We start from the raw sequence: 26,666 nt of genomic DNA on the forward strand, positions 1-26,666 counted from the left end.
TTTTTTTTTTTTTTTTTGTTACTTAGTTTTTATTTCATAATCATAAACTTAACTCTGCAATCCAGCTAGGCATGGAAGAGAACAAGGAAAACATGGAACCCAAAGGGAACTGCAGCGAGAGCACAAAGATTCTAGGATACTGCGAGCAAATGGGGTGGAGGGGTGCTCTCCTGAGCTACAGAAGGAATGGTCTGGTGGTTAAGATAAAACATAAGTCAAACTTATTCGAGTTGTCCACAGTCAGCAATGGTGATCTTCTTGCTGGTCTTGCCATTCCTGGACCCAAAGCGCTCCATGGCCTCCACAATATTCATGCCTTCTTTCACTTTGCCAAAGACCACATGCTTGCCATCCAACCACTCAGTCTTGGCAGTGCAGATGAAAAACTGGGAACCATTTGTGTTGGGTCCAGCATTTGCCATGGACAAGATGCCAGGACCTGTATGCTTTAGGATGAAGTTCTCATCTTCAAATTTCTCCCCATAGATGGACTTGCCACCAGTGCCATTATGGCGTGTGAAGTCACCACCCTGACACATAAACCCTGGAATAATTCTGTGAAAGCAGGAACCCTTATAACCAAATCCTTTCTCTCCAGTGCTCAGAGCACGAAAATTTTCTGCTGTCTTTGGAACCTTGTCTGCAAACAGCTCGAAGGAGACGCGGCCCAAGGGCTCGCCGTCGACGGCAATGTTGAAGAACACGGTAGGGTTGACCATGGCTAGTAGCACAAGACTTTCCTCGGCGGCAGCGTCTGCAAAGCGGGCAAGATCTTTTATACGTAAATGGAGTAAATAAAGAGGTTGAACTCAAACACTTTGCATTTTTCTGTCATATCAGAAATACAAACTGTGAATATGTTAAATGAATAAATTCTATACTTTGTCATACCTTCACTTTAAAAAAAGATTCCATTTTCCTGAAAATTTTTAGACCTATCATGCAAACAGACACTCTCCTAGGAATGTTTGGAGATCATTCTGTGCTACTGAACAGGAATAAATAATATAAATAATAACCATCACTTTCACAAAACACCCCCGGCCAGCAAAAATCTCAAAGTGCTCACAAAAAATTTTACAACAATCTACAAGGCACACATAAAACTTAAACATAGTTTCAACCAATTTTTTGTTTTCAGATATCCAAGATAGTAGATACTAATTCCTAAAAAATCAGATTACTATTCTTTTACCCTCTCCTCCCATCTCCATCCTTCCCCCTTCCCCCCATGCCATTTTATCATAGGAAGCAAAAATAAGAAAAGTATTTCAATCACTAGTAAACTATTTCTGAAAAGAAAATATTTTCACACCAACAAATGGCCAGCGTTAGGTCAAATGGAAGCAATGAGCTATGAATGAAAAGTAAGCAATGAGCCATCATCCTTTCCAGTGGAAAAAGATCCACTATTTAGAAAAATTATGTCTCCAATGGAGTACTTAAGTAACAAAGTTCATAAAGACACAAAACCGTCCTCTCTTGCTTTCCCCTTCTGTTCTGAGGGAGAATTAAATATAAAATCATGGAATTTTAGACCTGGAAATGATCTTTCAAATGATCAAGATCAAAGTAATTTTACATATATAGTTAAAAAGTTCAAGGAGAAGTTCAGCACAATGTCACAAACTAGTAACGTTGGGTTATGAAGTCGGTTTTCTCGTCAAACGAGACCTGCATTCTTAAAAGTCTCTAGGAAAGTTAAAATTCAGTGGAGAATGTCTTTCCCACAAAAGTATCAAAAGAAGGTTAACACTTACAACAATGAACATGTGATTCATCACACAATTTTTATAAATGGTACAAAGTATATTACATTTTAAAATATAGAAGGGCTTCAATAGAAATTAAATACAGTAGAAATTCTACATAAAGCTAAGTTAACTAGAGGAGGACTAGAACAGCTTGAAAGTAAGATGCATCTAGTCAGGCTTCTTTACCAAAAGCAGTTCTTGTGTTTTGAAGAATATTATTGGCCCTGCAGTATATTTTAATCTTTGTTAAAATAATTTTTTAAAGTTTTTTATGATATGTAGATGGGTATATTAGAGAACTATGGCTTGGAACACCATCTCAAATATGACTGTCACTAAAATAATCATACAGTCATGGTTTTCCTTTTGGCGTAATTTTGGAAATATAAAACTCTAGGGATGGTTAAGATTCTTATCAACCCATAGTGAATGGAAATTCCATTAATGTAAATGAAAAAATACAACACTAAAGCTACCCCTTTTTAAATTGCTCATCGAATAACAGCTAGAATATATATTGCCAATTCAAAACTTAAAATGATATGGATGAACCTCAAAGTCATTATGCTGGGTGAAAAAGCATGTCAAGAAGGAACATACAGTAAGAATCTGTTTATATGACAGTCCAGAAAAGGCAAAATAGTAGTGACGGAGAACTGTTGCCAGGATTAGAGCTAGAAGAGCTGACTACAAAAGGACAGCATGAGAGAGCTGTTGAGTGAAGGAACTGTTCTGTACCGATTGCTGTAGTGGTGCACAAATCTTTGTGTTAAAATTTGCAGAACTATAAACCAGGAAGAAATTTCAGTTTTACTTCATGTTAAATAAAAAATAAAATAGAGAAGAAGTTTTAAAACAGTAGAACAGATATCTTTGGTAAAGGTAGAATTTCTCATTTTTCACAGCTTCATGCCAATGGTATAATTTTACTGGCCACAAAATTATTGATCCAATTGTATTAAATAAAATCAAGAAACTTGGGCCCAATTAACCATTTCTTAAATATGTATACTAACAAGACCTGGAAATAAAAGTATTTTAAGGAATATTAACCCTTTATAAAAAATAATCTGCTATTCCCAAGTGAATCTGAATTGTTACTTTATACATTTTAAAATGAAAAGTATCTTGGTGTTTAGTTTGGAATCCAAGAACAGCTGGTAAAAAGCTAAAAAAAATTTTCTTAGTGCCATCTGTTCTAAAGTGACTAGAAACACATAATAGTGTTTTTACCTTTATTTTCTTTTTTTGTTATCCTAATTCATTAGTTTTTATATGATTGGATTTTATACTTAAGTCAGTTACCTAGAGACTCCAAATCAGAATCTGCAAATACTGCTGGATCCTTTGTCACTAGAATCAAGAATGTGTAAGAAAGGAACTCTATTTCTCTAGGGATACTACTGAGACTTATATGTAATGTATGAGATGAGACAGAATCCCATCAGCTTTACTGTGCCTCCCATAACTTTGGAACTGTTAGAAGTTCAGAAAGAATGATTATGTGTAAGCCAACCAAATATAAGAAACAAAGATTAGCGGGGATGAAATATTACAAATGCTGCATCTCTATAGAAAGACTTGCCTAATAGAATAATACAAACTTTATATAACAAGTCTGTGATTATAATTATAGTAGACTTTGCCTTTTGAGATCAGGCCTAGATAGTTTTTCACCACTGCTTCTGCCATGGACAGAGGTTAAGTGCTTTTTGAGAGCAGACTTGTGCTTAAAATCCATATCACAACAGTGGCATTTGTATGGCCGATCCCCACTGTGTATGTTCAAGTGGTCCTGAAGTGTGCTTTTAGCAGTAAATGTCTTCAAGCACACAGAACACTGAAAGGGCCGTATGCCCATGTGTCCTCGAATGTGTCGGTTGAGATTTTTCTTCTGTGTAAATGTTTTCCCGCACTGTAAGCATAAGAATAGTTTATGCATTTTAAGGTGGCGCAGATAGTTTTCAACATGAAGAAAGCCTCGAGGACACCTGGGGCACTGGTGCCTCAGTGAATAACCTTCCTCCAGATTCTGAATCTCACTCACTGTACCATAACTTCCTTCAGTATTCTCACAAAATAAGCCCTGACCTTGATTCCCAGGAACTTCAGCCACTCTGCTCTCAACTGTAGAATTGATCAATGAATGCTGTGTTTCAGAGAAATACATGCTTGCTTTTGAAGAGGTACAAGGCTGTGAAAACTGCCCATTTTCAACACCAGCTGTACTGATGGATTCTACGTGAAGGATACAAATTTCATTGTCTTTAAAACCTATGTCTACCGCAGACAGCTCTGGTGACTTCATTTCCTTTCTTTCTGATGTCAGACTCTCTACTGTAGACTGCAAAGCATTGCTTTCCTCTTCTTTAACATGGAAATCTATGTTCACAGGACTATCTTCTGAAATTTCAATTATCTCACAGTCTTTATCAGAATTTTCATCTTCATTCTTAACATCAGGATCAGAAGACTGACACAGGTCAGTGTGTTGGTTGTTGTTTTTCATAGAAAGATCAATTTCCAGATACTTTGACAAAGCTTCTGTGCACTTTTCCACAATGTGAACCATTTGAAGGTAACTGGCAGCAGTCAAGTATTTCAAAAGCTCTTTCCTTTTAACTTCAAGTGCTCCAGTATAGCAAGACAGTAACAATTTTCTGCCAACTTCTGCACTCTGCAAGATGGTGATTCTGACATGTTTTGACTGTGTGAGTAAAAACTGATCTCTCATAAAAGTGGAGCAAGCAGCCAAAATCACCTTGTGCCCCTGGAACTCTGTGTCATTAATGTAAATTGATACATCACAAAATAAATTCTGCTGTCTCAAAAGATTCATTTTCTGCAAGACCACATCTCCTTGCTGTTCAAACTGGAAATGCAGAACATCAGACTCAGCAGCCATGATCACAATCTAAGCAAAATGAAACACAAACATTGATGTAATAAAGATAGGGAATGCTTTCTCATGCTGTAATAGTGAAAACAAACAAAAAACCCCAAACCTGAATTAGGAAAAAGAAGACTCAAAGTCTAATCTAGATGCTATGAACCCTTATGCCACCATCTCAAAACTGAGAACTTTATAATGCACTTCTCTATGATCTCATAGCACATTTTTCATAACTTTGTTACAACATTTATTACACTGAATTGTAGTGAACAGTTTCTAGCTTGTATCTTTTGCTAAATGTTGTTTGCGTTGTGGTCAAGAACAATCTGTCAATTTTGAGTATCCAATAATGAGCATGACCACCACAAAGTTGATTTAACATAATATCCCCAATTACAAACCTTAACGTAATCTCTAAACTTCCTACTCCCCACCACTACAACAGGTCTCCCTTCCGGTTCACCTGGACAACTGCAATATCTTCCAACAGGTCTCCTTTATATGCCAGATTACCCTCCTGAGTGCTACCAGGATTAACATCCCTTAAGGTTTTTGTTTGTTTGGTTGGTTGGTTGTTTTTTAATTTCCCTTTTAAATCTTCCATCACTCTCCTCTACCTCCGGGACAGACCAAATTTCTTAGGGAAGAATACGAGACCCATCACGATTTGGCCATAACCCATCTTTATGGCTTTATCACCTTCTATTCTCTTTTTCATACTCGAACCTCGTTCATACTAAATTTTTCCATCATTGCCGAAACAAAAAGACAGGAATACACATTTCTTAAATTCGCGTTTCCAGTTCCTTTTTCCAGCTAGTGATTAGGCTCCTTTAAGCCCAAATCAAGTAAAACTAATATGACTCCACCTCCCGTTTCCACCAGAGAGTCTAGTCGCTCTCTGAGCACCGCGAAATGGTTCCTGATTCATCTGTGTTCCTGCACCGAGCACAGGGGTCCACACAGAGCAGGAGGAGCTCAGGGAACATCTGCTGAACTGAAACCGGATCCCAGGTTCAGCACACAGGTATTCTCGAGGCAACCCTGCGAAGGGCCAAGGCCCTGCCGACCAACTGGTTGCAGCACCAGATTAGCCACTCCGGGGCCGAGCCCAGCTGTCCTCCTCCTCCTCCTCCTCTTCCTCAGGCACCCCCCACCTGAGGAAACTCCCTGGCACTCACTCACCGACTCAAAAAACTATAGAGTCGAGGATTCCGCGGCAGCGTCTGCCCAGGCCGGAAGATGGACTTAGGCAGAAAACACATCCGGTGCCAACCAGCTTTATTCTTCACTGGGGCCCTCTGGGCGCCCCGGAAGGACATTCTGAGACGGTCTCCCTTCCTCACTTCCCCCCTCTTGGAATGACAGAAAGACACCTGAATGCCGGCAAGCCCCATCTCTCATGTTCCAGTTTCGGCACTCGAGCCGTTCCCCGCCCCCCCCCCCCGCTTTTTTTTTAAGACGGAGTTTTGCTCTTGTTGCCCAGGCTCGAGTGCAATGGCGCAATTTCGGCTCACTGCAATCTTCGCCTCCCGGGTTCAAGCGACTTTCGCACCGCAGCCTCCCAAGTAGCTGGTATTAGGCGCCCGCCACCACGTCCGGCTCATTTTTGTATTTTTAGTAGAGACGCGGTTTCACCATGTTGGCTAGGCTGGTCTGGCACTCCTGACCTCAGGTGATCCGCCCCCCTCGGCCTCCCTAAGTGCTGTGATTACAGGCTTCAGCCACCGCGCCCAGCCCGAGCCGTTTCCTTTTGTGAGTCCTTCTGAACATCCGAATTGGAGACAGGGTTTGAGGTTCGGTTACGGCAGGTCTGTCAGAGTAACGAGACCTTCAGAGTAACCAGACCTTTTATGGATTATTCTGGGACGATTTCTCTCCTTATCGGGGCCACCTACAACTTGAAAGGTGGCAGAGCAGAAACTATCCGTAAGGGTCTGTATTCAAGATTGCCTAGGTAATGCCCCATCAGGAGCTGGCCCCAACTTCTGGATCTAGCTTCACACTTAAATCCGTTCCTCCCTCCCAAAACTTTTGGCCCAGCTGTTTCCTCTGACGTGCTCTAGCCTTTTCCCCACGTATCTTTTTTTTTTTTTTTGAGAGGGAGTCTCGCTCTGTCGCCCAGGCTGGAGTGCAGTGGCGCGATCTCGGCTCACTGCAAGCTCCACCTCCCGGTTCACGCCATTCTCCTGCCTCAGCCTCCCGAGTAGCTGAAACTACAGGCACCTGCCTCCATGCCCGGGTAATTTTTTATATTTTTAATAGAGACGGGGTTTCACCGTGTTAGCCAGGATGGTCTCGATCTCCTGACCCCGTGATCCGCCTGCCTCGGCCTCCCAAAAGTGCTAAGATTACAGGGGTGAGCTACCGCGCCCGGCCTTCCCCATCGTATCTTTAAAGAACCCGTTTATAAATCTCATCATCCCTGAAGCCATCCTGAACTGCCCTAAGATAATTGGTTCCCAGTTGGGAACCTGTAATCCCTTTGCCTGCCTTCATTATTGCACTTAACACTCCTGTATTAATTTGTGCCTCATCTAGGCAGAGGTATTCAGGACAGTGGCTTACTGATCTTTGTATTCTCGAAGTCTAGCACTTGGTAGGCATCAAGTATTTGTGCTGAATGAAGATATGTCTGAACCAATTCTTTTTTTTTTTTTTTTTGAGACGGAGTCTCACTCTGTCACCCAGGCTGGAGTGCAGTGGCACGATCTCAGTGTACTGCAACCTCTGCCTCCCGGGTTCAAGCAATCATCCTTCCTCAGCCTCCCGAGTAGCTGGGATTACAGGGGCCTGCCACCACGCCCAGTTAATTTTTGTATTTTAGTAGAGACGAGGTTTCACCATGTTGGCCAGGCTGGTCTTGAACTCCTGACCTCAGGTGATCCACCCGCCTTGGCCTTCCAAAGTGCTGGGATTACAGGCGTGGGCACCCAGCCTCTGAACCAATTCTTTTTTTTTTGGACAGTCTCTAGCTCTGTCGCCCAGGCTGGAGTGCAGTGGGGCAATCTCGGCTTACTGCAAGATCCGCCTCTCAGGTTCACGCCATTCTCCTGCCTCAGCCTCCCGAGTAGCTGAAACTACAGGCACCAGCCACCACGCCTGGCTAATTTTTTGTACTTTTAGTAGAGACAGGGTTTCACCATGTTAGCCAGGATGGTCTGGATCTCCTGACCTCGTGATCCGCCCATCTCAGCCTCCCAAAGTGCTGGGGTTATAGGCATGAGCCACCGCGCCCGGGCGCCTCTGAACCAATTCAGAAAGGCAGTTGCTCTGCTCTTCCAGCAACAGATTCTCGTGGAAGTAACTGAATCCAGTAACAACTTTCTGATTAATTCCTATTTTCTTCTGAAGGCAATCTCAGCATGCTTAATATGTATTTTTAAGACTATACATAAAGAAGACATTCCTATATTCAAAGTAAAGCAATTAAAAAAGAATAGAAGGAGGGGAGAGTGAGAAAATAAACCACTGACACCAAAGCTTTAATCATCACACTTTTATTAAGGAAACTTCCCCATAATAAGTGAAGAGGTAGTTCATAGTATGTCTAACATACAACAGATTTAGAACAGCTATTCATGAGCTGAAATAAAATCTTCTGGGTTGTTTAGGACAGTATTTTAGAAGCAGTGACAATGGTCACCTTCCATTTATAGATCTGCTAATAAAGAAACTTAAACAAATTAAAACCAAATCTGATTTACCTCAGAGCCACTTCAGTTTGGAGTTTATCTTTAGTATTAAATAATAAATAAATAACTGACACAGTAATTTTTTTTAAAACCAAACTATGGTAGAGAGTCATCTCCTTTTTAGTTCTCCTGGGGATCCATAAAATACAAATGCTGAATGATAAAGGTTTTAAAAATCTTCCTCCTCTACAGAAGTATGACTAGTTTTGAAAGTCATCTTCCTCTATAAAATGTACTGGATATCAGTAACTTGACTTCTTTGCAATATAATCTAACAAACATGTATAAGCAAAGAAGGAGGAAAGTCAAGTTCCACAAAAATTAGAAAAATGTCTCACAGAAACAGAACACCTCTCCAGCCAAAAATGGAGGAGACTGTAAATCACTTCAGTGGTTTGCATTTTCAAAAGGTGAGAACTAAATGTTTTACTGATACAAAAGCACAAAGTTGCTGATTTTAACTGATGGAATACAGCAAGGCAGCTTTCTTTATTATTTCTAGTATAAAAGCAAATTGAGACTTTGTTTCACTAAGACCACATGAGACTATAAGCTCCATGAGGGCAGGGACTATATCAATCTTACCTTCATTATCCTCAGTATCTAGCATAGTGTCTGGCAACAGTAGGTGCTTAACTAACGTTCCTTGAACAACTGAATGAACCCAGAAATAGTCTCCAACCAAAGAGACCAATCTTATTTGAACCCGTGCCTTTTAGTCTTCAAACCAGTAACAAAAACAGGACATGAATGTCAGCAAAGGAAGCACTCCAACTTGAAATTTTCCTGTGAAGAAATGATGTTGACAGAAAATACCAAAAAATGCTGTTTGGTTGACAGGGTAGAGTCTCACTATTGCATAGAATTGGTACTCTTTGGCTGGATCATGTAAAAATCACAATGCTAGGAAGCATCATTAGACCATATAATGAGTGATGTTAGGCATAAGGTACCTATTAGCTTTATCACTCAACTGTATTATCATTTTAAATATCTGAACAAAAGACAAAAATCATACTTCACATCTGACACACATGATGATAATTTACATGTGATAACAATGATACATGTAAACGTATCAAATATAACAGTTTAAGATCCCCTCTGACTATACAAACCTAATTTTTCAAATCTGCATGCACTCTCATAGCTCAAAAACAAAAACAGAAAATCCTGATGGAAACTAATAAACAGTTTTCCACACAAAATCAATTTCGCATTTAGATCTTCTCACATTATTCTTGCTTTTTCCCTCCCTAAACAACACCTAGCAAATCACTCACTTGGATGGGAAGAATATAATACTCATCTAACTAAAAAATAATTAATATAAATCCCTCTGTAATATTTTGTTGGCAAAATTCAGGTTGTCTCAGCCAACAGGGAGACAGAAAGGGGAAACACAAACTAGGAGCTTTTTGCTAATGCATTATTCTTCATGTACTAAATCTTTTAAAGCCAAGGGATAGTGAGAAGGAGGAAGAAGATGCTAGCTCACATTTAGTTATACCTTGGCCAATATTGGCCAGGCCACCTCTTCAGGCTTTGGATACCCCAACTTAAAACGAAAGAGGTGGAGTAAATGACCTTTTAAGATTCTCTAAGGACTCTACTAACACTATTACCTAAATCTAACTCATGGGTGAGAAACAAATAAGACTCAAAATTTTAGGTCTGAAGTACAACATGTGTTTTAGGAAAAAGAGTTGTTTTGTTTTTCCTTTTTGAAAATTAACTTTGTATTCGCAATCAATCAAAGGCAGCAAGGTGGGACAGTGTACCTTTAAGAGGAATATCTGTATATAGAAATTTGATTGCCCTTTCTGTGTCCAACCTAACTTTTATCATCCATTTTAGAAATTAAGGTACACGAGGAAATGAAAATTCAGAGACTTTTATGGTGCACAGGACAAAACTCTGATGGCCAAATTAATTCACCTTTCTGATGGCTCAACTCTGAAACAAAATTCAGAGATTCCCAAATAGACTCTTTTTGGAGAGCCCATTATACTTTAGCACATTTTTAGTGTGCCTGGAGCAGTCCTGATCTCAAAAGCATCAACAAATTACACATTAATTATAAGCAGATGGGCTGGGCACGGAGGCTCACGCCTGTAATCCCAGCATTTTGGGAGGCTGAGGCGGGCATATCACGAGGTCAGGAGATCGAGACCATCCTGGCTAACACGGTGAAACCCCGACTCTACTAAAAATACAAAAAATTAGCCAGGCGTGGCAGCATGCGCCTGTAGTCCCAGCTACTCAGGAGACTGAGGCAGGAGAATGGCATGAACCTGGGAGGTGGAGCTTGCAGTGAGCCGAGACCACACCACTGCATTCCAGCCTGGGCGACAGAGCGAGACTGTGTCTCAAAAAAAAACCAACAAAACATATATATATATAAAAAAGCATATGGCCACTTATGGGACATGCTACCAGAGAGAAACCCCCCATGTAAGTGCTGTTGTATAAGTGTACTTCTATCCCTGTTGATTATGCTCCTCATGGTCATCCCTAACTATCTGCCTGCAGGTGTTCCTCAAGAGACGGTACTCTAGTATATTTGAACAATTCAATGAGATGAAATTGGGCTATGATACTGTTAAAAAGAGTACATAACAAACCAGCATACTTCTTTATAGCCAGCTCCAAGACAAGTACAAATGGTAGGCAGCAGATTCATTTATCAGACATGGAGGAATAATCAATAGGCAACCAGAAGTTCTACCACATTTTCAGGTCAATAGCAATATCGCCTTATATGTCAGCCTATTTTCTACCAAAGAAAGATTATTCACTTCTCTTAGCATAGCATCTATTAGTGGAGAGTAGGTGATGTTATTAACTTGTTGGTACCTTCGGAATGTGCCTAGTGAAAAGCCTAAAACAGTGTCAGTCTAAGACATAAGTCAATGTTAGGTAGACAAAAGGAATTATTCCTTGGGAGAGGAAAACAGACTTTACAAGATAAATAACTCAAAACAGAAAATGGGAGAGGGCAAAAGTAAGGCAAATCCACTCCAAGTGGTACGTTGCCTGGTCTATTAGTGCTTTGACTCACTCCCTACCACCTACACAGAGGCTTTGGAGAAGTCAAAGTAGCAAAATCACTCCTAAAAAGACCGAGACTATTGCCACATTCTCAGTCAGTTCGAGTTGTGAGCATGAAGCCCCTACTCAATTCACACAAGTACTATCATTTCTTAAGTTCAGGACAGCTTGGGCCAGTTTACCTGCATCCAGGACCTGTGTTGCATCGGGTTGTGGCTGACACCCTTTAGAGTCTGTGACTGTTGTACATGCAAAAGAATCAAAATCCACTGTGAGGTCTTGTACATTTCTCTCATTGGCATTATCAAAGCTGTTTTTGCCATGCAGCTGTTTAAGGTGTTTCCTCAAAACTGGTTTATGTGCAAAAACCATGTCACAATAGTTACACTTATGGGGCTTATCTCCACTGTGAAGGTTAAGATGATCCTGTAAGGAACACTTCTGAGAAAAGGTTTTCCCACAGATTTTACACTGGAAAGGTTTAATTCCGGCATGCACACGCATGTGTCGATGAAGGTTGCCTTTCTGAGTAAAAGTCTTGCCGCAGAGTAGACACATAAAGAGTTTGTGCATTTTTAAATGGTTGGCGTAGTTCTCCAGGTGACGAAACACCCTGGTACACTTTGGGCATTGGTGATGCCACTGTAGGCCTTTGTCTACACCTCGAATATTAGGGCCAAAGACATCTTTTGAGGCCATGATGATGTTATCACTGCCTGTATAAGAAAGGGCATAATTGTGGAGATGGTTTTGTTCTATTTCACTTACTCTGTTTTCCACAGTTGAATTTATCAGGGAGTGCTGGGGCTCTGATGAATGTAAAGCAGTGGGTTCAGAAGAAATAAACTGGTTCTGATCTTTTTTACTTCTAACCTCTGATACATCCCCAATAGATTCTACCTTAACAATCTGAATATCACTGTCCTCCATATCCATACTGTCTTCAGATGGATGAATACAAGGTGAGTCCTGCTTTGGGGAGCCTCTGGCATCTCCCTGCTGTTCTTTTGACTGGGGAGAAGCACTCTGTGGTTCACATCCCTCTTTACTATCCATTGGTTGTTTTGGCTTTATAAACTTCCACAGGGCCTGTGTGCATCGTTCTACAATGTGGCTCATCTGAAGAAAACTTGCAGCAGTCAAGTAATTTACCAGTTCCATCTCAGGGAATTCCAGCACACCACTATAACAGGATAAGAGCAATTGTCTCCCCACTTCGGAACTCTGTAATATGGAGATTTTCACCTCTCTGGAATCATTCAGTAAAAATTGGTCTCTTAAGAAGGGGGAACCTGCAGCAAACACAATTTTATGTCCCTGTACCTCAATATCATCTATGAGAACTGTAACATCACAAAATTTATTCTCTTCTCTTAATTTGTTCATTTTTTGTAACATTGAATCTCCATAATTTTCAAACTTGAAGTGAAGGAGATCTGATCTTTCAGACATTTTGGCAGACCTAAAGAACAGAAATGTAAAAAGGTTGAATTTAAGGAAATTCAAACAATTAAGAAAGCTGGATCTACCTTCCAAAAACAAATCTGTGTTGTCATATCTGTTTTGTATGTATCCAAATGAAATCTTCCTTGAAAGGAGAAGCCACTATAACAGGTTTCAAAGGCTGTTAAAAATTACTCCTTACCAACATCAAGTGCCAATTGCACCTAAAGAGTGGACTTGTATTTGTGTAAATAACTTGGCATTCATTCAACTTTTAAAGATACTTAATACAAGAATAGTGCTTGGGCTAGTCCAAAAGTATCTTTTAACTTCTCAAATGAGAATTCTATCAGGTTTCTAAAGTAAACTAAAACACAACCCACACAAGTAAAGATGAAATAATTATCTTATTTTGTATAAAACTGAACCTGCTGCTTCTAAGACAAGAGAAATTGCCTTCTCACTTCAGAACTCTAATATGGAGATTTTCACCTCTCTGGAATCATTCAGTAAAATCTGGTCTCTGAAGAAGAGGGAACCCACAGCAAACACGGGTTCCTTTGCTCTTTTTCTTTGCTCTGTATTTTAAACAACTGCACTGACACTGCTTGCCTAATTCCTGGTCAAACCTTTTTCTGTTTAAATTGATAGGAACTTATCCATACAAGTATTTCTGCAATAAAATGAAAGTCACAGACCTAATGGGACAATGTTTAGGCAAAGACAAAGTTCTTTATCCTGTCCATTCTGGAAAAATCTAAAGTCTGTTTTAAGGAACATTTCTTGATATAGAAAATAAAACACTTGATGCAGAAAAACCAGATGAGCTATATGGTGGGAATCTGAGTAGCAGTAACATAGATCAAATCAATCCCTATTAGATTCTGTTCTTTAAACTTTATCCCTATGTATCAATCATTACTCATTATGTGGACTACTAGAACTGATTCATAAATGTTGCCTTGGCTTCCTTCTTATGTTCCCTCTAATACAGTTTTCACACCACCACATCTTTCAAAAACAGAGATCTGATTATACCCCACCCCTGCCTAAACTCCTTCAGTGACTTCCCATTATCTCCTGGATGAAGACTAACCTCTTGAATACAAACTGATTAACCAAACCCAATCATAATTAAGGTAAACACTGGAAAAACCCATTCAACAATGGAGAAGGTATCTTTCCCCAAACTGTCTGCATACTGATTCCTTTATATAGCAATTCCTTTGGAGAAAGTCTCCATATTCTGATTCCATACTCTCATAAATGATTTTCTCATAACCTGGCTTCCCATTTGTCTCTCTCAAGGGAAAAGATAAATTTGCCATGCCAACACGCTAATTCCAGTCCACCAGTCACTGTAAACTAATGACATAATGAAGTGACATTCTCTTTATATATATATATATATGTACACACACACACACACACACACACCAGTCTTCTATGAGATTGGTAGATATGTTAGGTCTGTCTTTGAGATATAGCTCTATAATCTCAGTGCATCAAGAAATTCACTGAATTTTACGTATTAATCAACCCCCTTCGTTCAGAGTCAGATGAGACAACCAGCTTCTCCTGGCCACATCTGGACCCCAAAGTTCAATCTTTATAATCTTAACTTCTGTAACAATGAATATCGGCTCCTGATGGCAGAGTCTAGGTTTTATTCTTATTCCTTAGTGCCTGATACATAACAGCACTCTCTTGGCTGCAGACCTAATGATACTTGTTTCCTTAGTTTAAAACACTACTTTCTAGGCCAGGCATGGTGGCTCGCGCCTGTAATCCCAGCACTTCTGGAGGCCAAGGCAGGTGGATCACCTGAGGTTGGGAGTTCGAGACCAGCCTGACCAACCTGGAGAAACCCCGTCTCTACTAAAAATACAAAATTAGCTGGGCGAAGTGGCACATGCCTGTAATCCCAGCTATTCGGGAATTTGAGGCAGGAGAATCACTTGAACCTGGGAGGCAAAGGTTGCAGTGACCCAAATTGCACCATTGTACTCCAGCCTGGGCAACAAGAGCAAAACTGCATTTAAAAACAAAACAAAAAAAACAAGCTGGGCTTGGTGGCTCATGCCTGTTTTCCCAGTACTTTGGGAGGCTGAGGTGGGTGGATCACGAGGCCAGGAGTTCGAGACTAGCCTGGCCAACACATTGAAACCCTGTCTCTACGAAAAATACAAAAATTACCCAGGTGTGGTGGCACGTGCCTGTAGTTCCAGCTTCTCAGGAGGCTAAGGCTGGAGAATCACTTGAACCTGGGAGGTAGAGGTTGCAGTGAGCCGAGATTGCGCCATTGCACTCCAGCCTGGGAGACAGAGTGAGGCTCTGTCTAAACAAAACAAAACAAAACAAACAAACAAAAACACCACTTTCTAAACAATTCTGACTCCTTTATTTTCTCTGAGAGGCCCTTCCCCGACCGTTTAATACGGTACAATTGTCTCTACTGGGCCCATTGCATACTTCTATTGTAACAGTCAACACACTTTATCAAATACTTATTCCTTCCCATCCAAACTCCAAGTTTCATGGTATTAAGGGAAAGCATCTCCATCTAATGCTGGGAACTTGCATCTTGTAAGACAAAATATTCTTTCCTTTTGCTTTGAATTATATTATACTTATTGCAGCTACATTGCTTGTCCCATTACTGGCCAAACCCTCTTCTGTTCAAATCAGTGTCTATTCCTATCACCTAACATTACACTAAACACACAGCAAGTGCTCAGTTTGCATTAGTTGAATCTCTCAGATTAGTCTGACAGTGGTAAGGAAGAACTGTTGTTAGGAAAACCAGCTTAGTGTCTGCAGAAGCATTACAGGTCTGAGGCCATGATGGCCTAGAAAGAAATAAAAATGGGAAGAAGAAGAAAGGAAAAATAACAAAAGATATTTCAAAGCACTTGGTAACTGACTGGATATAGAGAATGAATAAAAGGAATGTGTAAAGATTCTAAACTTAGGAGTTCATTTAAATGAGAATGGCATTGAAAGTGAGGTGACAGTGACTCACGCCTGTAACCCCAGCACTTTGGGAGGCCAAGGTGGGCAGATCACGACCTCAGGAGATCGAGACCATCCTGGCTAACACGGTGAAACCCCGTCTCTATCAAAAATACAAAAAATTACCCAGGCATGGTGGCAGGCGCCTGTAGTTTCAGCTACTCGGGAGGCTGAGGCAGGATAATTGTTTGAACCTGGGAGGTGGTGGTTGCAGTGAGCCAAGATTGTGCCACTGCACTCCAGCCTCAGTGACAGAGCAAGACTCCGTCTCAAAAAAAAAAGAAAAAAAAAAAAAGAGAGGTAAAATTTAGGAGGGGAACTGGTGTGGCACCAGTATAATAATAAGTATATTAATAAAAATATAAACAAAGCATAAGCTTTTCCCCTTGTATGACATTTTGAATGTACCGATAATAATCACAATAAATACAAAAACTGCATTGAGAGAGGAGCGATGTAGACAAGCAAATGAAACATCAGAGAAAAGAAACTCAGTATTAACTATGAAGGGAAAATCTAGAAGATATACAAGGAAAATGTCAGTAACTTAAAGCAGCAAAAGTAATATCATTGGTCCCTTTTAGCAACTGCAGTAGCTTAAAATATTCATTTTGGATTTGGAGTGGTGAATGTTCCAATTTGTAACCAGAGTTGTAAAAATGACTGTTTCAAGCAGCCAAATAAAAGTGGCATTCTTTTTTAGCATTTAGCTGGTTTTGAAGGTGCCTATGAAACCCTCAGATCAGTATTTTCCTCCTCACACCCCAAAATAAGCATTCATTGCTTCTACCTATATTATGACAGTACTCACAATGCTTTAGACAGGTATCCTCAAAGACAATTGTTCCTTGCTCTAAAGATGAGCAGCTGCCATGTGTCATATGACAGTGTTTTGTTCAACAATGAACTGCATATACAATGATGGTCCCATAGACTGTAATACCATATTTTTACTGTACCTTTTCTATATTTAGATACACAAACACTTACTATTATGTTACAGTTGCCTACAGTATTCAGTATAGTAACATGTGGTACAGGTTTATAACCAAGGGGCAACAGGCTGTATCATACAACCTAGGTGTGTAGTAGGCTATACCATCTAGGTTTGCATTAAGTATACTCCGTAATGTTCACAAAATGATGAAATCACCTAGCGACGCATTTCTCAAAACACATCACATTAAGTGATGCATGACTATGCTTACTCTCCATCAGTTCTCAAGAAAATTATCAACAAGAGCAGCCAACTGGATAGTTCAGGGAAGTGTTTGCTTTGATCTGTCTGCTGTAGTCTAAGAATGTGAGCAAAATTAATTGTTTTTTTAAAGGACATTTTCCCTAGGATGTGTCAGCCCACTCTATTGTCTCTCTTTGATAAATTATTTCCAGGCCTCACATCTTATCCCTTAATTGTTTCCTTTCACTACTTTCTCTTTCCAATAGACTGTTAGTTATTTGAGGGTAAGGACCAATGGTTTGTTATACTTTATACAGCTCATTTAACAAAAAACAGAATAATAATGAGTTCTTAATGTTCCCCCATGAAATTATTACTAGTCTATGATACAGATGCTCTTCATTATCATGATATCTTCTTTTGAGTGACTAGGGAGAGCTGTCTTTCTAGGGTTTGTTTCCAAAATAGTTTTGGCAATATAAAACCAAATTTTATCTTTTTTTTTTTTTTTTTTTTTGAGACAAGGTCTCACTCTGTCATCTGTCACCTAGGCTAGAGTGCAGTGGCGTAATCATAGCTCACTGCTGTCTTGGCACCAAGGCTCAAACAATCGTCCTGCCTCAGCCTCCTGAGTAGCCAGGACTACAGGTGCACACCACCACACCTGGCTAATGTTTTTATTTTTTGTAGAGACATGGTCTTGCTGTGTTGCCTAGGCTGGAGTGTAGTGGCATAATCGAATTTCACTGTAACCTAAAACTCCTGGGTTCAAGCAGTCTTCCCACAAGGCCTCCCAAAGTGCTAGGATTACAGGCATGAGCCTGTTTTAAATACTTAAAAAAAATTTTTTTTAATAGTTAAAAAAAATTTCTTATGAACTGTCTTAATTTTATTTAAAAATAAGAGAAATGATACCTAATCTTCCTTGCTACATTTCAGGTATAGATGTTATACCTAAATTGACCCATTTAGGCTGAGCACAGTGGCTCATGCCTGTATTCCAGCACTTTAGGAGGCTGAAGTGGGCATACTGCTTGAGCTCAGGAGTTCGAGACCAGCCTGGCCAACATGGTGAAACCCCATCTCTACAAAAATTACAAAAATTAGCTGGGCATGGTGGTGTGTGCCTGTAGTCCCAGCTTCTTGGGAGGCTGAAGTGGGAGGATGGCTTGAGCCCAGGAGGCAGAGGTTGCAGTGAGCCATGATCATGCCACTGCGCTCCAGTGTGGGTGACACAGCCAGATCCTATTTCAATAAATAAATAAATAAATTGACCCATTTAATCGTGACAATTTCTACAGGTAGGTATTACCATTATCCCAGATTTTGTATATGAGGAAACTAAATTTAGAAAACATAAATAATTTGTAAACCCTAACAGAGGTTGAAAGTGTTAAGTGTTAGATCTGGTACTTGTGTATACACTGCATGATGCCAAAATCCAGGTATGAAACTACTAACCTAGGTACAGTTTTTTTTTTTTCTTTTTTTGAGATGGAGTTTCGCTCGTTGCCCAGGCTAGAGTGCAATGGCGTGATCTCGGCTTGCTGCAACCTCTGCCTCCTGGGTTTGAGCGATTCTCCTAACTCAGCTTCCTGAGTAGCCGGGATTACAGGTGCCTGCCACCATGCCCAGCTAATTTTTTTTTTTTTTTTTGAGACAGAGTTTCGCTCTTGTCACCCAGGCCAAAGCACAATGGGCTTGCCGCAACCTCCGCCTCCTGGATTCAAACTATTCTCCTGCCTCAGCCTCCCCAGTAGCTGCGATTACAGGCATGTGCCACCACGCCCACCTAATTTTGTATTTTTAGTAGAGATGGGGTTTCTTCATGTTGGTCAAGCTGGTCTCAAACTCCCGACCCGGGTAATCTGCCCACTTCAGCCTCCCAAAGTGGTAGAATTACAGGCATGAGCCACTGTGCCAGGCCTAATTTTTGTATTTTTAGTAGAGACAGAGTTTCACCATGTTGGCCAGGCTGGTCTTCAACTCCTGACCTCTGGTGGTCTATCTGTCTGCCTGGGCTTCCCAAAGTGCTGGGATTACAGGTGTGAGCCACCGTGCCTGGCTGGTATGGTTTTATCTCAAGGATAATATTAATTGTGTAACTCTCAGATTTCCTTCCTTACATTCAGTATCATAAATACAGGCCAAGAAAATTCATTGAGCTGCACACTTATGACTTGTATATTTTTGTTTTGGTTATGCTTCAAAGAAAGGTTTATGTTTAAAAACAAAAGTTGTGACTTCAAGCCAAATTTGCATGAAATTAGAAGACTTAAATGGCAAGCATATATGCATTAGTCATATTTCTGATTGCGTGTTATGCCCTTATCCTTATTATACCTTTCTCATCTATTTTACTTTATATTATTTTCCATCTTTTGTGTATTTATCTTTGTGGACTGAAACTTAATGCCATTTGCAAATAAAGCAAAAAATAAATATTATGAATATATTTGATTTCACAATCCCCAACTGTAGGTAACATCTAACTAAAGCAGTAATTACTCAAAATAGTAATAAAAATCACTCACATAATTCTAGATTATAGTCAAGCTTCTTGTAACTGAAGGAAAGTAAAGAACTGATCAGGTAGATTAGAGACACAGTCATCATATTTTGTTGATTCTTTCCTCAGACTGATCACTAACTCCTCACTCCTCCATTCTTACATCACTGCCATAGTTCAGGTTTTTATTATCTATTGCCTCGGTTACTGAGATTAAATCTGAATACTGTTGAGTTTCTATTAGCAAGTTTTGAATGATATTTCTCAAACATCAATGTAACGGGAATATTCTCACTTCCTCTTCACTTATATTTATACAATCCTTCCACAATTATAACTAATTTGAAATTTTCCCTTTGTTCAAATGGGAATAGTAAAAAAGGACTAATTACTGAATATTCCAGGTAGGACAATGTTCATTGCTATACTATAGGTAGTGAGAAAATGGTTTCTTTTCTCAAATGCTTCTAATGACTACTGGCAAGTAAAATTTTTCTATCTGTACAATAAATTCCTAAGCTACATATCAGTTTGCTTCCTCACTTGTCTCATAAAAGTGCCCTTATCTTTCAACTTACCACTCACAACTACTTGGAAATCTTTGTCCCTCATTGACATATGTTCTTTTTCTAAAGAGGCTTTATTATACTACAGCCTTTCTCTTTATAAACCTTAATCTTGTTCTTCTTTTAGGTAACTTTCATGACACAATACTCTCCAAGTTCTCAAGCTTTTGTTTCAACTTTTAAGTAATATATACAGAATATATTCTTCTTGAAACATTTTTGAAGATTTTAGATGTAATTCCTTCTCAACTGCCTACCACTCAGTATTCAGTTTAAGTTTGATCCTTCCTGACTCTCCCTCCCTGTATTTTGTTTATTTATTTATATATTTATTTATTTTTTGAAACGGAGTCTTGCTGTGTTGCCCAGGCTGGAGTGCAGTGGTGCAATCTTGGCTCACTGCAACCTCCACCTCCCGAGTTCAAGCAATTCTCCTGCCTCAGCCTCCTGAGTAGCTGGGATTACAGGCACGCACCACCAAGCCCGGCTAATTTTTGCATTTTTAGTAGAGACGGGGTTTCACCATGTTGGCCAGGCTGGTCTTGAACTCCTGACCTCAAGTGATCCACCCGCCTTGGCCTCCCAATGTGCTGAGATTATAGGCATGAGCCACTGAGCCCGGCTCCTCCTGGCATTTTAAAAACAATACTTCTATATGTCTAGCCACAGAAAGTATAACGTAATTAAGTTTCTTATACATAAACTAAACATATTGTTTTGCAACTTCTTTCACTTATTGTTTTTGAGAGCAATTTATGTTGATGAATACAGATTTAATTCTTCTTTTGATTTTTTTTTTTAAATTTTTTGAGACCAAGTCTCGTTCTGTTGCCCAGGCTGGAGTGCAGTGGTGCGATCTCGGCTCACCGCAACCTTGGCCTCCCAGGTTCAAGCGATTCTCATGCTTCAGCCTCCCACCTCCCAAAGTGCTGGGATTACAGGTGTGAGATATGGCACCCGGACTAGCTCTTCTTTTAAAACTGTTATGTGGAAGTGGGCAAATTACTTAACTATTGATCTGTTTTCCACCATTGTTTTGCTGGTCTGTTCTTTGAGGCTTCACTAAATTGTACAAGGATAGTATCTCTTTCAAAGCTAAATCTATGTTTTTTCAAAAAGCCTGTCTTCTGTTTCTCAATGTTTTATTACCTCTCTATGTTAACAATCCCTAAATCCCAATCCCCACGGCCAAACTTAACCAAACTAAATCTCAATTCAAGGTACTCAAAAGTACCTGTTCTGGGCTTCTTCCCTATCACTTGAAATGCATGAAGCCTACACTCGTGCACTGTCTGAACTTCAATAAGCCAAAAAAATTTTTTATGGAGAATGGCTTGAAGAACAGTAAACGTAGAGACAAGGAAGCATTTTAGTATGTGATTACTCTAACAGATCAAGACAGAATGACATGGGCCTGAAGAGGGACAACAATAATATGGATGGAGAGGGGAAACAGATTTGAGAGACTTCTCAAACAAAGAACTGATGGGCTTGGTGACCAATGTGGGGAAAGGGTCAAGATGACTCCAAGATATTTGGTTTGAGTAACTGGATATCTCTGACTGAGTGTCATTCAGTAAAGCAGGGAATATTGGAGGGCATGCTCATGAGTCTGGTCTTGAGCCAGAGGAGCCTGCATGACATCAAGGTGAGGATCCATGAGCTGGCTGAATATGAAGAAAAGATCTGATTACAGATGGTAAGTGATAAATGAAAGCATGAGAGTGGAAGAAATTAACCTAAATTGGCAGAGAGTAGAAACAGACTTAGGAAGAAAGAAATAAAAAAACATATCAAACATAAATCCTTTACTTACCTTCTTCTAACCTGGGTCTCCTTCCAAGCCTCTCCATTCTTATCAATGAGCCTCTCTTTGCTTAAATTTTTCCCACTCCTTTGGCTCCTATATTCAGTGACTGCATAGAGCAGTGGGTAAAACCATGGACTCTGGAGCCCTATTTCCTAGGATCAAAACCCTGCTCAACTACTTTCTGTGTAACCTCGAACCACTCTGCTTCAATGTTCCCACCTATCAACAGGAACTTATTTCATACGGTTGTTATGGAAAATAAATGATTTAATTTTTAAAGAGCTTAGAACAGTGTCTGGAATGTACCCTATAAGCATGTGTTAGATATACAAATAAAGCCTGTCAATTTTCTTTGTGAAATCCTTTATAGATGCCCTATTCTTATTCCCATTTAACACCAAACCAACTGAGCTGCCTAATATTTCATAGAGTACCACCTCATCACTGCACTAAACTGCTTTTTAAAAGGTCACTAATGACCTCTTCATAAAGAAATGAAATACTCTCCCCTCCCCCAAGTCTCCAGATGCTCTGCATGAATTGATCCAGTGGTCTCTCCTCAAAATTCCCTTCTCTTGATTTCTGGGCCTTCTTGCTTGCTGTAACCCTGCACTCCTACACTTTATTGCCTACCTCTGTTTCTGCTACTCTGCTTACTACTACTAGCTCCAATTCCTCTTTCTGCTTCAGAAATGTAAGCATTACCCCCCAAATTTCCTTCTTTTTCAAAATTCTCTTCCTGATGCCAGCTATTCCCATGGCTTCCACTTCTATGCTGATAACTCAAACTTTTACCTCTAGTGACAATGTTTAGGCTGAGCTAAAGATTTGCATTTCCAACTCTATGCTGGACAGCTCTATGTGTCTATCGCATTAGGCCTTTAATTCAACATGTCCAAAAAATGAATTCATAATCTACACTAAGCTCATGGCTTTATTTCTGATAATGGCATCACCATCCTTCAGCTCAGAGGTCTAAAACCTAAGAATTAGATTTGGTCCCTCTCGCTTCTTCAGCATTCAGTTAATTATGGAGTCTTGACATAATCATCTCCAGTAAACTTGTCTTCTTACCAATGACACCATTTTAACTGTATTTCAGGAATTCTTTGCTTCTCACTAGGCTGATCCCATTGCCCCTTCAAAAGAATCTCCGATAAGAGTTCCTAGGTTTCAGCTAAAGAGTCTAAATGCAGTTAATAGAAAGTCCCTTCTCTATGGGCTTTCTACAGAACAAAATGATTTCCTGCAGTGCAAATCTGATCATATCAATCTTCTGTTCAGAACTCTTCAAAAAACTACCCATCTCCTTTAGGATTACACCATTCACCATCTGGACCTCAGTCGACTTTCCCAGTCTCATATCCATTCTGTGCATAGGAATCCCCCCATTTCCTCCTCTTCCCACACAAGTTATGCTCATTTCTCCACAGTATTGCAGCTGTTTTCCCTGAAAAACTCTTCAGCACTTTACTCTCTCCAAGTACAATTCAGACATCACTTTCTTTCTAAAGCCTTCTCAGCAACTGTCCCTTGAGCAGTTAACACATATGTGACTGATACATACATATATATACACACACACACATAGGAGTACTTATTTATTCAGATATGGCTCCCAAACTTAATCCTGAAAACTGGAACAATATCTTGCGAATCTCCAGTGTCTGGCATAGCGCCAGTAATATAAAAGGTGCTGCGGCCAGTGGCCAAATAGGGGAAAACCCCAGCAAAAGGGTAACCTAGCACTCACAGCGATTCTCAAGTACTGGCACTGAATGCCTGGGCTTCAGCTGGCTCCCGAGGCTCGTTTTAATAGGGCCTCACACCTCTGGTACTTCTTATAAGATGTCAGAGTCAGGCCCCCAAGCCAACTGCTGGGCCCTCAGCTGGGGTCCTAGGAGGCGGTCCCAGGGGCATCCTCAGGCTCCCCACTCCAGTCACAGGAAAGGGAAAGGGGCGGGGCGCAGCGTGGGCCGGGCCAAGGGCTCCTCAAGTCCCCAGGGGCCTAGGCCAGCCTCTCGGCTCCCATCCCAGTGCAGGTCCCGGCTGATCCAGGGCCCCAGGGGGGTTCCATTTTGAGAGACCCCGCACCCCAGCCCGGCGCTCCGGCCGTCTCCGCACTTACAGACCCGGGGGAAGGCCGCCGTCAGGATCCGGCACCGCCAGGAGCTCCGGCCCCTCGGGGCTCCGGGAAGGGGGAGGGGCAGGGAACCCGAGCCAAAGGGGGACCCAACGGAACCGGAAGGGCAGCCCTGGCCGGACAAAGACAACTTCCAGGTCCCATGGTCCTCTCCGCCAATCGGAAGGCTCGGAGGACAACGGGGCCCCGAGAGGGAATTTCTGCGTTGTGGGCGGGGCGCAGACGGAGGGCGCCGTACTTTCGGCGCTAGCTTCACTGCCTACTACCTCAAGGTGCGGTAGCCAGTTAGCGTCTGCGGCTCAGGCCCTGTGCTCCTCTCAGGCACCTGCTGCCCGGGACCCCCGTCTCAGCGGCTCTTCTGCAGCTGGGCCTAGACGCTCCGCTGCCTCCTTGGGCCTGAGGGGCTCCTCTGTACTTAAACTTTGGTAAGTCCTTCTCGCCTAGGGGTGTAGACTCGTCGCTCGCGAGCCCGAGAAGCAGAACGCTGTCCCCTCACTTTTGAATGTTTTTCAGGGATCTTGCCTGGGGGTTCTTCCTAGGGCAATCTCTTGCATTCCCATGGCTTCCGTTACCTACTTCATGCTGACCATTCACAACCCAGCCAGCTACATGGACGAGATCTCCAATTGATTGTGCTGATGTGTATGTACCTTTTAATTATCTCCAGTTCATCTCATCTCCTATCCAGACCGGAAAACTTGAGGATCCTTCTAGAGTTCTTTTCCTTGCCAATCCAGTTTACTGGTTTCTGCCCATTCTTTTCGTTTTTGGTGGTGGTGAGGGGCTTTTTATTGTGGTAAAAGATGCGTAATGTTTATTACTTTAATCATTTATAAAGTGTATAAAGCTTGATGGTCTTGAACTCTGGAGTTCAAGTGATCCGCCCTCCTCAGCCTCCCAAAGTGCTGAGATTACATGTGTGAGCCACTGCTCCCAGCCTTTCCCTCTTTTTAATGTAGTTATTTACAACTATAAATTTCCCTTTGATCACTGCTTTCACTACAGCTCAGAAGTTTTGTATGTTGTGTTATTTTCATTCATTTCTATGTATTTTCTAATGTCCCTTTTGATTTCTTTTGTTTTTTGTTTTTTGGTTTTTTTTGAGATGGGGTTTTGCTCTTGTTGCCCAGGCTGGAGTGCAATGGTGTGATCTCGGCTCACCGCAACCTCCGCCTCCTGGGTTCAAGCGATTCTCCTGCTCTCGCCTCCCAAGTAGCTGGGATTACAGGCATGCGCCACCACGCCGGGCTAATTTTATATTTAGAGACATCAGACGGGGTTTCTCCATGTTGTTCAGGCTGGTCTCCAACTCCCGACCTCAGGTGATCCACCCGCCTTGGCCTCCCAAAGTGCTGGTATTACAGGTGTGAGCCACCGTGCCCGACCTTGATTTCTTCTTTGACCCAGTGGTTAAGAGTGTTGTTTAACTTTCAGATATTTGTGACCTTTCCAGTTATCCTTCTTTTATTAATTTCTAACTTCATCTGTGTGGTCCGAGAAGATGCTTTGTATGACAGCTATCTTGTAAAATATTCTGCAACTTGAATTGTGGCATACAGTCTGGTGAATTCCTCATGTACTTTAGAGAATAATGTGTATTCTGCTCTTGCTGGGTGGAATGTTCTCTATATGTCTTTTAAGTATAGCTGGTTTATTATGATATTTAGTTCTCTATTTCCTCACTTATCTTCTATCTGATTCATCTCCCCATTATTGAAAACGGGGTATTGTAGTCTCCCACTATTATTGTAGAACTGTTTATTCTTTTAATTCTGTCCATTTTTGCTTCATGTATTTTGAGAGTCTGTTTCTAGCTAGGTAAATGCGTACAATTTTTATATCATCTTGTTGTAATGAGATTTTTATTAATATATGATGTCTTTATCTCTTATAACATTTTTAAATTTTAAAATATTTTGTCTAATCGTAGTATAACTACATCAGTTCTTTTTCAGTAACTATTTGCATGTTATATCTTTTTTCATTAAATTATTATTAGTATTATTTGAGAGGGAGTCTCACTGTGTCACCCAGGCTGGAGTGCAGTGGTGCCATTTCAGCTCACTGCCACCTTCGCCTCCCAGGTTCAAGTGATTCTCCTGCCTCAGCTCCGGAGTAGCTGGGATTACAGGCGCCTGCCACCACGCCTGGCTACTTTTTGTAAATTATTATTATTTTCTGAGACAGAGTCTTGCTCTGTCGCCCAGGCTGAAGTGCAGTGGTGCAGTCTCGGCTCACTGCAACCTCCACTTCCTGGGTTCAAGCGATTCTCCTGCCTCAGCCTCCCGAGTAGCTGGGATTACAGGTGCACGCCACCATGCCCAGTTAATTTTTGTGGTTTTAGTAGAGATGGGGTTTCACCATACTGGCCAGGCTGGTCTCAAACTCCTGACCTCGTGATCTGCCCACCTCAGCCTCCCAAAGTGCTGGGATTACAGACGTGAGCCACTGCGTCCAGCCCTTTTTCCTTAAATTTTTGAAAAATTTTTTTTTTTGTAGAGACCAGGCCTTGCTATGTTCCTTAGGCTGGTCTTGAACTCCTGGCCTCAAGTTATCTTTGTTCTCCCTAAGTACTGGGACTGCAGGTGTGAGCCACTGTACCTGGCTCTT

The 26,666-nt window shown here is 41.0% G+C and overlaps 3 protein-coding genes across 5 annotated transcripts in view; 1 reads left to right on the top strand and 2 right to left on the bottom strand.

Annotated features, from left to right (window-relative positions):
* ZBTB6 (zinc finger and BTB domain containing 6) lies at positions 1–24,124 on the bottom strand. Of its 2 annotated transcripts, none has more exons than XM_073021904.1 (3): positions 24,042–24,124; positions 3,846–4,668; positions 1–754 (listed from the first exon to the last, which is right to left on the bottom strand). In XM_073021904.1, the coding sequence occupies exons 2-3, from the start codon at positions 4,657–4,659 to the stop codon at positions 222–224; spliced, it is 1,347 nt and encodes a 448-aa protein (XP_072878005.1). In that variant the 5' UTR covers positions 4,660–4,668; positions 24,042–24,124; the 3' UTR covers positions 1–221. The 2 variants fall into 2 exon arrangements, with proteins under 2 accessions (XP_072878005.1, XP_037850025.1); XM_037994097.2 differs by lacking the exon at positions 24,042–24,124 and adding an exon at positions 5,833–5,925.
* ZBTB26 (zinc finger and BTB domain containing 26) lies at positions 11,410–24,150 on the bottom strand. Of its 2 annotated transcripts, none has more exons than XM_008006343.3 (2): positions 24,046–24,150; positions 11,410–12,855 (listed from the first exon to the last, which is right to left on the bottom strand). In XM_008006343.3, exon 2 carries the CDS (start codon positions 12,843–12,845, stop codon positions 11,520–11,522), a length of 1,326 nt encoding a protein of 441 aa, XP_008004534.1. In that variant the 5' UTR covers positions 12,846–12,855; positions 24,046–24,150; the 3' UTR covers positions 11,410–11,519. The 2 variants fall into 2 exon arrangements, with proteins under 2 accessions (XP_008004534.1, XP_008004533.1); XM_008006342.3 differs by having other exon boundaries at positions 24,042–24,126.
* Positions 21,762–26,666, top strand: part of LOC140713120 (uncharacterized) — an 8,008-nt gene continuing 3,103 nt past the window's right edge. Inside the window, exons 1-3 of the mRNA XM_073022229.1 lie at positions 21,762–21,802; positions 23,972–24,481; positions 24,570–24,698. Of these exons, the coding sequence (XP_072878330.1) occupies positions 21,762–21,802; positions 23,972–24,481; positions 24,570–24,642 (624 nt within the window). The 3' untranslated portion in view covers positions 24,643–24,698. The remainder of the gene's footprint in view (positions 21,803–23,971; positions 24,482–24,569; positions 24,699–26,666) is intronic.

Source organism: Chlorocebus sabaeus, chromosome 12, assembly GCF_047675955.1.
Source record: "Chlorocebus sabaeus isolate Y175 chromosome 12, mChlSab1.0.hap1, whole genome shotgun sequence".
In the NCBI taxonomy this organism is placed as follows: Eukaryota; Metazoa; Chordata; class Mammalia; order Primates; family Cercopithecidae; genus Chlorocebus; species Chlorocebus sabaeus.

Excerpts from the sequence above, each read along its gene's own strand:
- ZBTB6 (XM_073021904.1), bottom strand. The coding sequence starts at position 4,659 with ATGGCTGCTGAGTCTGATGTTCTGCATTTCCAGTTTGAACAGCAAGGA. Across the intron at positions 755-3,845 it reads TGAAGTTCCTGGGAATCAAG|ACGCTGCCGCCGAGGAAAGT; the intron begins GTCAGGGCTTAT and ends CCCGCTTTGCAG.
- ZBTB26 (XM_008006343.3), bottom strand. The coding sequence starts at position 12,845 with ATGTCTGAAAGATCAGATCTCCTTCACTTCAAGTTTGAAAATTATGGA.